Source organism: Telopea speciosissima, chromosome 10, assembly GCF_018873765.1.
Source record: "Telopea speciosissima isolate NSW1024214 ecotype Mountain lineage chromosome 10, Tspe_v1, whole genome shotgun sequence".
NCBI lineage: Eukaryota > Viridiplantae > Streptophyta > Magnoliopsida > Proteales > Proteaceae > Telopea > Telopea speciosissima.
In genome coordinates, this window is record NC_057925.1 from 7,094,930 (window position 1) to 7,107,504 (window position 12,575).

At 37.6% G+C, this 12,575-nt stretch overlaps 1 protein-coding gene across 1 annotated transcript; it reads left to right on the forward strand.

Moving 5' to 3' along the window:
* The first annotated feature begins 6,627 nt into the window (after positions 1–6,627).
* LOC122641340 (phospholipase A1-Igamma3, chloroplastic-like) lies at positions 6,628–8,310 on the forward strand. Its single transcript, XM_043834552.1, has 2 exons — positions 6,628–8,197; positions 8,290–8,310. Exon 1 carries the CDS (start codon positions 6,628–6,630, stop codon positions 8,158–8,160), a length of 1,533 nt encoding a protein of 510 aa, XP_043690487.1. The 3' UTR covers positions 8,161–8,197; positions 8,290–8,310.
* Positions 8,311–12,575: the final 4,265 nt, after the last annotated feature.

Genomic DNA, 12,575 nt, shown 5'->3' on the forward strand with positions numbered 1-12,575 from the left:
TGCCACTTCAGGGTTTTGCACCAACCACCTCCACCCTAATGCAATTGGGATGAGGAGTGGTGAAAGGACCATTTCTTTATTATTTTGAAATGATTGTGGAGAAAGTAATTCATTGAACCAAAGGAAAACATGTAAAATGACAAAATATTTCTTTATTGTTTTGTTGATCATGGTTTTCAAAATTAAATCAAAATCTTGTCAATTTGGAGTTGATCGACCCCGATTGGAATTAAGGCTTTGATCGATTCTGATGCAACGGTAAGGTGGCTACATTGAGACCAAGTGATCACGGGTTCGAGTCTAAAAACAGTTTCTCTGCAAAAGTAGAGATAAGGCTGTGTACATTATGATCCTCTTAGACTCCAGATTGGTGGGAGCCTCGTCCATTGGGTATGCCCCTTAATGAATGTCATTGACATGCTATTCAAATAAACTAGTTGCTTCTTTAAGGATATCTTTTCCAAAACTAAATTGCATTTTTTAGGTTTTTTTTTTTTTTTTTTGGTGGGAGTGGGGGGGGTCAAATAATTAAGGCTTGGGAACTCTATTGATATTAGGTTGGATGGTGTCAACCCAATTCATTACTTATATATGTGAGAAACAGTTTAGGAGCAGCAGAGAGTTCAAGCTTCCAAAACCCTTGTAGATTGAATTCTTCCATTGGTGGGTTCTCAAGATAATTTTCATTTTTCATGAAATGAGGTTGGTCTTCTTCCCATTATTTTGTTCCATTGGAACTCTTTCCCTTCTACCTTGACTTTCTAATCATTCTTAAACATTCATAATTTACATATCTAATACTCCTTTAAATTGGACTGACACATTACACTTGAATAGAGATCAGTTGGCCCTGCTTAAATGCAACATGGACCAGAAGGCTAAGGTGTTAAAATCTTGGTTAATAAATGCATTTTTTTAACATTATTTAAATAAATTAATATTTGTTAATTACAAATATATCTTGAAATGAAAATACAATAGGAATTGGACTAATGAAACAAAAAATTGACAAAGAATGCACTCAAGGTAAAAATAACAAAAAAAGGGAAAATTTCACGGACATCCCCTAAATGTATCCAATATCTCAGAAACTTACCATACTTGGTCAAAATAGCAAACTTCCCCCTGACGTTAAGTAGGGTGACCCCCCAAGATAAAATGTCGATTTTACCCTCTTAGTATCACCTAAAGTAGAAAATGTCGATTTTACCCTCTTGGAAAAATTACTAGGGCAAGACTAGATTCTTCCCGTTGGAGTGCGAAGAACAGAACCACCGTGGGCAATTTCATCTCCGGCTATTTCTTCCAACTTTATCGAGAATAAAGTCTTGCGATTTCTTCTCTGGCGACCATTACCAGCGGCATCTCCCTATCCCTTTCCTTCTCCATCTCCGAGTCATAGATTCAGATTTGGGTATAGTGAGTTACATCACAGTAGGATTGGGTTTTTTTTTTTGTTGGTAAAATAGGATTGGGTTTAGGGCTTGAGAAACTAGGGCTATTCGTGGGTCCATTTGGTGCTCTTGCTCTCTTGAATAAACCATTTTGAGTTGGTAAAATAGGACTATGGGCGCACCATTCTCTCTTCCAACGTTTTCGCTGGGCTGAAGGAGGAAGACGCAAGAACAAGTGACATCCAAGAATTAAAAGCCTTTGATAGAAGAAACATGTTTGTCCTGTATATTAATTAACCCCAACCAAATCTGATAACATTCACCTGATCTACCAATATTCCCATTTCCCATCCAGCATATGGAAGGGGATCAAAACCAAGCAGCAATATGGATTAATTTTTACTCAATGCACAACACATCCAGAAAAGAAGTACAATCAATGCCCAGGAGGGAGATTTTTCCTAGGTATAAATGACTTGTGTGATCAAAACAGAGTGGGAGGCACTTCCGGTATAGACTCTCATGAATGGCTCCCATTCCAGGAATCCACTTCTCTTCATTCAATGGATTGACATCAAGACGGTTTTGCAGTAACCGGATCCGATAAACGCCAACATTTGTTCGATCTATTGTAGAATAAAGGGGGGAAAGAAATTGAGAAAAATAAAAAACGTCATCTTGTCTTTCTTTCAATGCGCATCTGTTATGTATTTATATTTCTCATATCTTCGTTTCTTCGTTCTCTCTGTGTCGCTAGAGGAAATCTATCTTCAAAAGCTTTTGCCTGCAAAAGTTAGGGCTTTCTTGTTTCAATTAATTTGTTGTTTGTTGTATTAAGGAAGGGAAAGCGGTGAGCTTCAGAGGTACGTCTGTTTCATCCTTTGATCTCGGTTGCCCTAGAAGTTGGGATTTGTGGAGGTACGGGTTCTTGGCTGAAGCTCCTCGAGGATGATGTCGAGTTCGAAGACATGAACATGATGGAGCCGAAACCCAATCTAGTCTGATGAAATGAGGATCAGAGCATTTAATGGTGGTAGTGATGAAGGGATCAGAGATCTCTGGTTCACTTGTTAAACTTGGATAAATGGAGTCGTCAAGCATCTAAAGTGATCGCCGGTGAAGCTTTCTGGTGTTGGATGCCGCCGGTGATGGATAGATGTAGGCTTTTCAGAACGTCGGTTCTCTGCCATAGATTGGTAAAAGAGGGTTTTACCCCTAAGGGGTATTATGGTACATTTATCCCTTCTAAGGGTAATTTGGCCATTATGATAAAACTAACAGCAACTTAACCCCAAAAGCCTGACGAAGTGGACTAAGTTCAAATATCTTCATAAAATAAGGGTAGTCTGTGCCTTTTTGACCAAGTATGGTAAGTTTCTGAGACATTGGATACTTTTAGGGGGTGTCCGTGAAATTTTCCCCCAAAAAAAAAGGGGGGGGGGGGTCTTGTTGTCACCAAGGTTTGTTACAACAAGATTATAACTTTACTTTTTTGCCTATTTAGTATAACCACTTTTTTTTCAAAGAGGGTAAATCTTAGGGTAAATTACACGTCACCCCATGGTTTTCAAGCGAAACTCAGATCACCCCTCGGTTTTTGAAAAAACTCAAATCACCCCTTGGTTTAGACCCCAATACGACAAATTAGTCCCTACCGTTAGTTTTATGCTGTTATGTGATGATGTCAACCAGTTAAATAAATTTTCATCCGTAAACTACCCTTGAACATGAAGGAAGGGTAGTATTGTAAATTTAATTCTAATGTTTTAATACAAGGGTAAAATAGTCCTTTCACACCAATAACTAACTGCAGACTAACACTGTTACTGTAGAGGGGGTAATTTGAGTTTTTTCAAAAACCAGGGGATGATCTGAGTTTCGCTTGAAAACCAGCGGTGACGTGTAATTTACCCTAAATCTTATTATTTCACAAAAACTGCATTATTACCTTTCAATTCTTAAAATCAAATTTATCTCTACACTAAATAACTTTTAAGAACAAGACAAGGAACAGTCAAAAGAAGGTTACAACTTCTTCATTTCACTTTGGTGACAACAAATTGTTCCAAAAAAAAATTATGAAATTTTACATCTTTGAAACAACACAAAATTGAGTATATGCTTCTCTAAAATTCATTATCTACGTGAATAATTCTACTACTTTGTCAAAGATTAAGTCAATTGATAATGTACCACAAGACTATTGTACACTTTCTTTTGCTTTTTTTTTTTATTTTTTATTGTATGTAAAGGATTCATCGCTATCTATATAGGACACAGTTTTCCTCCACCCATCGAGAACGGTTCACCCACCATCCTAAGATTCACAAACCTCTCATAGAATTTTATTATGTTCGAAAATACTCTCCTAATCTCAATCACCAGGATTGAAAGAAAACTCGATCCATAAATATATAAACACCAATGTCGGGTAATATTACAAGAGCGAGGAGAGGAAGGGGAGGTTTCACCGGCCTAAAAAAGAAAGAGAGAGAGAAGGGCACATAACACATTTAGTGCATTGTGGAGGCAAGGAGATTTGATCTTAGTGCAAGGACTAGTCTACCAGTTAAAAGCTGGCAGTGGTACCTTCCAATAAATATGTAGGCAATGTGTAGCAATTGGATCTTACCAAAGAAACAAATAAAATGTGTGGCAATTGGACAAGGACTGGATACCTAGCTCTTATAATATCATCAATTTGACCGTAGTACTATATTGCTACATGATATATAATTTGCAGCTATCAACTATACCTACTATTAATCCTTGGCTGTGGCATGTCTTTCAGGACCTTCTGTATATCAGCTCTGTAGGCCAAGACTTGGACTCAAAGTTTAATAAGGTAAGGAACCCTTTCTGGTATGCAATTGCTTCTAATCTAGCCATATAGGCCCTGGACTCTAACTCTCTTGTATTTTCCTTTTTTTAGTTTATATATTTCTTTTTCTTTTTTTTTTCATAAAAAAAAAAAAAAAAAAAAAAAAACTATACCTACTATAATTTCTTCCTTAACCCCACCCCAACCCAATTTAATTCAACTCTTCGCCAGCTAAAACAGGGGTGTTTGGATCATTTCACATGTGGGCCCACCTATAAAATGACCCAAACACCCTTGTTTTGGGTGGTCTGGATCCTCCAGCTCCCGCCACAGCTGGAGGAGAGCCAGATCCCACCCCAGCCCTTCCTAGGTGAAGCAGAGACTTGATCCCATGTCTTCTAAGATACTGTCTACCTATGGGCAAAGGTACCACCAACAGTGTTAGCAGTTTTCTTCAATCCATTGGCACTTTCTTGTAAAGATTGTCAATAGTGTTTTTTCTTGCTTTTTCAAAGAAGTCAATAGAGGATGACTTCTAACTTCAAAGGTTTTCAAGTACGGCCGAGTAGGGTAGCGTTCCACCTTAGACAGAAGCACCCTTGCGAACAACTGTACACGAAACCTTTTGCCAAATAAATATAAGGAGCTTAAAATCTTCCAGTCTTGAATACTCCATATCTCAATATAGAAAAGTCTCTATGACCTGCTGGTGTATCGTACGCCAGCAACTCCGATGTCTATATCTCTCTCCACTCTTCCCCATCCCCATATTAATGAAACCATGCTGAAATTGAAACGCCCTTGATTGGTACACTCCCCTAAGTTGCTTGCGTGTTCATAAAATCCTCTCCCATAAATATATTACAGCTTATATCATCCGAATCAGTATATTCATATTGGGTGCATCTTGTTGTCACCAAGTAGGTGAACAAAGAAATTGTAATCTTACTTTTTTACCCTTTATCTCATTCTCAAAAGTTATTTAATACAGGAGTAATCTTGTCATTACATATGGACAACGACAACTTTTGAAAATAACATAATGATAATCACTTTCAATTTATTTTGAAACCCATTTTTACCCATCACGAAAATAACTTTTACAAATAAAACAAGGAGCACAAAAGTAAAGCTACAATCTTGTTTAACCAACAATGTATGATTACAACAAGATTTCCATATTCATATTATATATTTCTGTTAAACAAGACTTATACATCAAATGAGATCCTAAAATCTCAGCTGAGGTGGGGTTGGTTTTTAATACTTGGGGCCTAAGGGCATCTCAATTCCCAATATTAGTATATATAACAGTCAGAAACACATGAAGGGATTCTCAGGAATCATTTAGGTGCTACAAAGAGGTGTTTCTCTTCTTTCCAAGGCATTAGAACTAATTATCAAGCGGAGATGGAGGCTTTCTTCATTGGATTAAAAGACGCTGAGACTCTCAAAGTGGAAAAGCTATGGGTAGAATGCGACTCGGCAGTGGTAGTCTCAGGCATCCTCTCCTCAAAGATCCCTTGGGATTTTCTTCATTTATGGTGGGCAGCCGAAAGATACCTAACCACCATACAATGGCACATCACTCACTGTTATAGAGAAGGTAATGTTCCTGCGAATGCGCTTGCAAGTAGGGCAGCATGCTCCAAAATTTCTGAGGTTTGGAATGGCACGCCTGCCTTCATCGCACATTTGATAACATGGGAAGCCTTGGGCAAACCATACTATCAATTTAGTTAATTTTCGAAACCTTTTCTTGTTTCTTTGGCCGGTTGCGGCATCAGCGTTTAAGGTTTTTCTGCTGTAACTATTCTTGTATTTTATCCTCATTTTTATCTTAATATATACTTGCTGACCTTTAGCTAAAAACAGTCAGAAACACAAGCATCATTTAATTTAACTTGTTCTTTACAGTCAGCGAAGACTGGAAAATAGGATAGGATCAAACAACCTTTATAAGGTCTGAAACAACTATTCATGCATGACAAATACCAACTTTTATATCCTTCCTTCATCATCTTGAATAATCATCTAACCCCAAAAAGAAGTAATTCTGTAGAATTATTGATTTCCCTCATTCAAAAGCCTTTCTCATCTTGTGTATAAGTCCTCTCCCCAACTTAAACTCTATGGTTCAATAGATGAGGATGCTAAGTTACCTGCTTCTCAAATTGGGTATTGAGCTTCCTCTCAACCCTCCTCCTCCTCCAACCTTTGCCTCTATCTCTACTTCACCATCTCAAACTCAAACTGATCCCTATCTGCTTCAATCTCTGCTTCCTTCTATACTACCAGTGAGCTAGCCTTAGTTAAGCAGCCCTTTTTTTGAAAAGGGTCTCTCTCTCTCTCTCTCTCTGTTTGGTGTAGGCCTTATAGATCTTATTTTAAGGCAAGGCACAAAGTATTCTTATGGCTTCTGTTCCTTTGTTCTGCTCCAACCATCCCAAATGTATGAAACCAAGTCCTTGTCAAAACTTTGTGCCCAGATGGAACCTCAGTATTAGAACCTCAAAACTTCTAATTTCAGAAAAACCCATCTCACCAAAACCAAGTAAAGTTATCCCAAGATGCACATCTGTTTCAAGCCTGACTTCAACTTCAGAAGAAAATCTAGTCCTTGAGGAAGTGACACCAATTTCACCAACTCTCAAAAATGTTTGGAATGAAATCCAAGGTTGTAATGACTGGGAAGGATTGTTAGACCCTATGAATCCTCTCCTTCGGAAAGAGATCATTCGATATGGCGAATTCGCTCAAGCCTGCTACGATTCCTTTGATTTCGATCCTCATTCAAAGTATTGTGGAACATGTAAGTACCAAGGTGCCCATTTCTTCGAAAAACTCGATATGGCTAATCAAGGCTACCAATTGAGTAGATATCTCTATGCAACTTCAAACATCAATCTTCCCAATTTCTTTCAGAAATCAAAAATGAGCAGTGTGTGGAGTCCTCATGCAAATTGGATGGGCTATGTTGCTGTATCTACCGACGAAGAAGAGATCAAACGATTAGGTAGACGCGACATCGTTATAGCTTGGAGAGGCACAGTGACATACCTTGAATGGATCACAGATCTCAAAGATATCCTTCATCCAGCAGGTTTCACTGATGACCCATCAATTAAAATTGAGTCTGGTTTCTATGATCTCTACACCAAGAAAGAACAGAACTGTAAGTACTGCTCTTTCTCTGCTAGAGAACAAGTACTAGCTGAAATCAAGAGATTGATTGAAAGATATAAAAAGGAAGAAGAGTTAAGTATTACAATCACAGGCCATAGCCTTGGAGCAGCACTAGCTTTAATAAGTGCTTATGATATTGCAGAGATGAAACTCAACATTAGACATGAGAACAGCAAAAAACAGAGTAGAATTCCTATCACTGTCTTCTCCTTTGCAGGTCCTAGAGTGGGTAATCTTAAATTCAAAGAAAGGTGTGATGAGCTTGGAGTAAAAGTACTAAGAGTGGTTAATGTTCATGATATGGTTCCTACAGTACCAGGGATCATTACAAATGAGAAATTTCAGTATCAAAAATACATGGAAGAGGTAATTGATTTTCCTTGGAGTTATGCACATGTGGGTGTAGAGCTTGCATTGGATCATAAAAATTCACCTTTCCTAAAGCCTAATGGTGACCTTGGTTGTGCACATAATCTTGAGGCTTATCTACACCTTTTGGATGGATACCATGGTATGGGATGCAGGTTTTGTTTGGCTAATAAAAGAGATATAGCACTTGTTAACAAGAGTTGTGATTTCTTGAGGGAAGACTATAACGTGCCGCCGTATTGGCGTCAAGATGAGAATAAGGGGATGGTAAGGTGTGCCGACGGTAGGTGGATCGTGCCGGAGAGACCAAGGATGGAAGCACACCCACCTGACACTGCTCACCATCTTGAACAGGTGCTTAAGCTTGTGAATTCAGTACCCTTGGAGTAACTGTAATGTGATTGGAATTACTAATGTTCTATCTTATAATGTTTTTGTTACTAGTAAAGCTATTGTCAATCCAGCCTTTATAGTAATTTTTGTGTGAATTGAATGAAAAGTATAGCTACTATTGTATCATATAATGCTTTTGTTATTAATGATATGATCCTCTTAAGTAATTCCCATTCTTCCTCTGTGTTGCCAATACTTATCATGTCTCCATAAGAAGTGTTCTAAATACTGATATATTCTTTGGTAGCTTCACCAGAAGACATGTAATAGGCTTAAAGGGGTATGTAATTGTTATGTATGTCTCGAATTCTTGTACCCGTTTTGAAAAATGACCTGCTCCGACATTTTTTGTGGCGACCTGAATGGAACTTTTTTTTCAGATATGTGATGGTAACGGAGGGCTTGGGCCGATATGCCCCGATCCAATGGAGGAGTATTTATATTCTTTATCTGCTTTGTTGTCAAGTGAGTGAGATTTGGGGTTTTTTTATTTAGGGTTTCTGGGAGAGAACAGCAGCGTCGATTTGGATGTTCTTGAGAGATCTTCATTGTAATTTTCTCTGATTTGCATAGTGAAACATCTTCAGCTTCACCTGTGGATGTAGCACACCATATTGGTCTGTGAACCACGTTAAATCTCTATGTCATCTTGCTCTGTTTTCGTTTTTGTTCGTGTTTCGTTTGGTGTTTGTTCTAACAGTAACGAAAACCCATGGTCCAATATTCTCAAGTAGAAGAACCCATCTCTCTCCCAATATAGTTATGGTTCAATTGGATAATTGAGATCAGTTGAGTCGACAACTACAATTGAGTGCACTCAGAATCCAAATTAATGTGAATTTTGATTCCAGTTTTGTTATGATTATGAAATGAAATTGACATTGATATTGTAAGTCTGAACTGTTTGGAAAAAGAAAGGAAGTCATTAAATTTCGGTATCAAATTGTAGTTTTGGATGTTTTGACAAACCCACTATATGTATGGATCCTTATCACCTCCAGTTTGCTGATCGGCCCAGTTCCCCAGTTCCTCTAACAAAGGGGGGCTGAAATGACCTCTCTATCCATGCCCAAACACCCTGCCCGGGTGGGGTCCACCATCCCCCTATTAGAGGAACTGGGGAACTGGGCCGGTCAGCAAACTGGAGGTGATAATTTTCCCTATATGTATTCAGTAAATTCAACTTCTTTTTGTTTATGCAGCTTTGGTTCCACAACATGTTAGAAATACATGAACCATTAATCTATGTTTGAATCATGGTTTTAGCAATCGGTATCGGTCTCGGCCGATATCGATCCGGATCGGTCTATATTGGACAGGTTTATCCTTGTTTTCTTTGAAATTTTTTTTTTTTTTTTACATTTTTACCCTTATCTGTAACGAACCACCGATACATGGTTGGCCAAGAATCGATATCGATCTCCATCAGTACCGATACCGATACAAATCGACCGATCTAATACCAATTCCTCAAACCATGGTCTGAATGAATTAATAATGTACGGATGGTGGGTGAAGGTATTCTAGAATATAGTTGTATGCCTCGGTGCAAATATAAATATGTGAAGGACTTGTTCAAATTGATATTGATTGATGATAATGAAATAATTTCAAGTTGATTGTTTGTTTCAAAGCTTCTTAGAATGCAAGTTTAATTGTCTTATACCCAAAGCAATGAGTCTCTTTTCCCTTAATCTTCACCTAGGTTTAAACTTCAGAGATCTCTGTTTGGATCAAGGTCTTTTCTTCTCTATTTCCTGTTTTACCATTTACTGGATACAAGAAAGAAATTGTTCAGGGTTATTGGAGGCTTTTCAATGTTAGGCTAATGCTAGGGAATCTTAGATCAGCAATTGTTGCTATACTAATTCTAACCATGGTCTGATTATGCCACATAGAAGAATGATGTGGCAAATTTGACTATTGGATATTTAGGGAATTGACTAGTTTCGTCATTTACCTTCCATCATCTAATGTCCTTCCCATGTATATCCATGCACCCTATTATATATAGTCCCATAGACTCTCTTGGGACCCTCTTGTAGACTAGATTCTATTTTGCAATGCTACTTTGCCGCATGGCAAACTACGAATGGGCTGAAACTTAACATGTGTACAAAGGAATTCGGATAGAAATGAAGATATCTCAAGAACACCTAAAACAGCTACAAGAACTCTCACCCAGAAACCCTAACTCGAAAATCCTTAAAATCTCACTTGTTTCACTTGCTTACACAATAAAACACGCAAAACATATAAATACTCTTCCAAGTGGGTCGACCCATCAGGTCCGATAGACCCAAAAACCCCTACGCTACCATCACAGACCTCAAAAAAAATCTCATTCAAGTCATCACCAAAAATATCAAATCGAATTGATCAATCTTCAAAACAGGTAGAAGTAATTCGAGACACATAACACAAAAATCAAGACCATGCGGTTTTATTATAATTTGTAACTAATGTGATTACAACCTTAAGCTCCTTCTAAGAAAGGAAGGTCAAGGATTAATAGGTTTTATATGACTTGATGTTCTAGATTATAAACCCCCTATTGCTTGATGCTTAGTTTCAAACAAGACAACAATTTAGCTGATAATGCAAGAAATTGACTAAGGAGGACCCAAATAGATGAAAATAGTCATAATCCTAGATGTACTATTGAAGTGATGGCTAAAGACAAATTGGGTTGAGTAGGATCCACTCAACATCAGATGCCAAGGTGGTTATAGATATTTTTAAGGGTATTGGAAAAAGATTGCATGTCAAGTATTGGAGGAGCCAGCCATTTCATTGTGACTGATATTTGTTGAGGAGTATTTAAGTTTGTGGCTTAAGTTTCATTTCTGTTATGTCTAGATCCTTCTACATCTCTAGGTTGTTTAATTAGAGTTACATTGCAGCATAACTTAAATAGAGAATGAATATCAAAAAGCAAATGAAAAATATCTCAGGGCCAAGGATGCCTCTCTTGATCAGTTAACCAGTTCTTCACCTCCTTAGAATCAGTCTAGATAGTTAGGTTCCTGCATTCCAGTAGAAGTGTCCTTTCGATTCCTTCTTTGACTCCTCTGAATTCCATTTCTTGAGCTGTCCCTGCATATCCAGAATTCATAAAAGAAGCAACAATTTCATTCTTATGTATGATCATTGATCCCCATCCTCCCCTTTTTGTGAAAGAATCAAAACTGTCATCTGAGATGATTAACACGGAGTCCACAGTATTTAGATTTAGGTAATCTTAGTTGATTTCACAATCTATTCAAGATGTATTAATGATTGTTTGTAACCAACCCCACTCCCCCCAAAAAAATAAAGATCAAAAGAGAGACCACCTCATTCCTTGATCACCCATTTTCATGCTTATTTAGGAAATCATAGTGCTAGGGCAACTCTAGGTTGAAAGGGTTTATTTGTTTCTAAATATAAGGTTTTAGTCTTTATTTGGCTAGGTGATCCTTAAGTTATAAAAATTTATTGCATTACCAAAAATTTGACAGAAGTTTTCATGCACGGTCATGTATGTACACGACTTGCATTAAATGCAGTTAGATTGATATAAATGTCAATCTACAATCTCATAAAAATCCTTAGACCCCCTATTTGATGAAATTGATGAGAGAATTTCTCATGTACAAATACCTTCTTCAAAAAATTTTAAAAACTATGACTCGTCTTGACTTGAATTTAACAAGATCGAATCACTTAGATTTTTTTTAAAAGACAAATCAAAGTAAAAAAAAAACCTGGTTACAACAAATTTACCAAAAAATAAAAATAAAACTTTTGATTACAACAAGATTTTTCCCTAATCTAATTATCCTTCCCTACCATCAATGATGATGACCAAGAGGGTGACGGGTCCTCAGGCCTCACCCCCACTCACCTCTCTTTAGTGCCCACTACAGCTAAGCCCATAATAATGATCGATGAGGTCTAGAAAGTTCCAGCTCTTATTACAATGTAAAGCACTTACTTAATCTTGTATGGCCCATTTTCTCAGATAACTTAATTCAACATTAGCCTTTTACCCCTACTTACCTCATTACATATTTCAAGCAAGCACGCCCCCTCCCATGGTCCCACACCTTGTGGCCAGTTCCCGGTCTTGGAGCGTCCCTACCTCTGTCGGGCTGCCCTTAGGCTGCCTCACTTTGGCAACAAATTCAATTATTTTTCTTTCTTAAAATAAATATGTATCGATCAACATACATGTGAGAGGTAATCACTTATCTTATCTTATGTTTTTGATTTACAAGAGGAAGAGAAATTGGACTCATTAGCCTAAAGGTAAAGGTTGGACACGCTATCACTGTTTAGGGACATAATATCTCCATTTCAACCCCTTCTCTCGTTACTATCTAAGGACATAATATCTCCTTTTCAGCTCCATCTCTTGTCACTATCTAGGA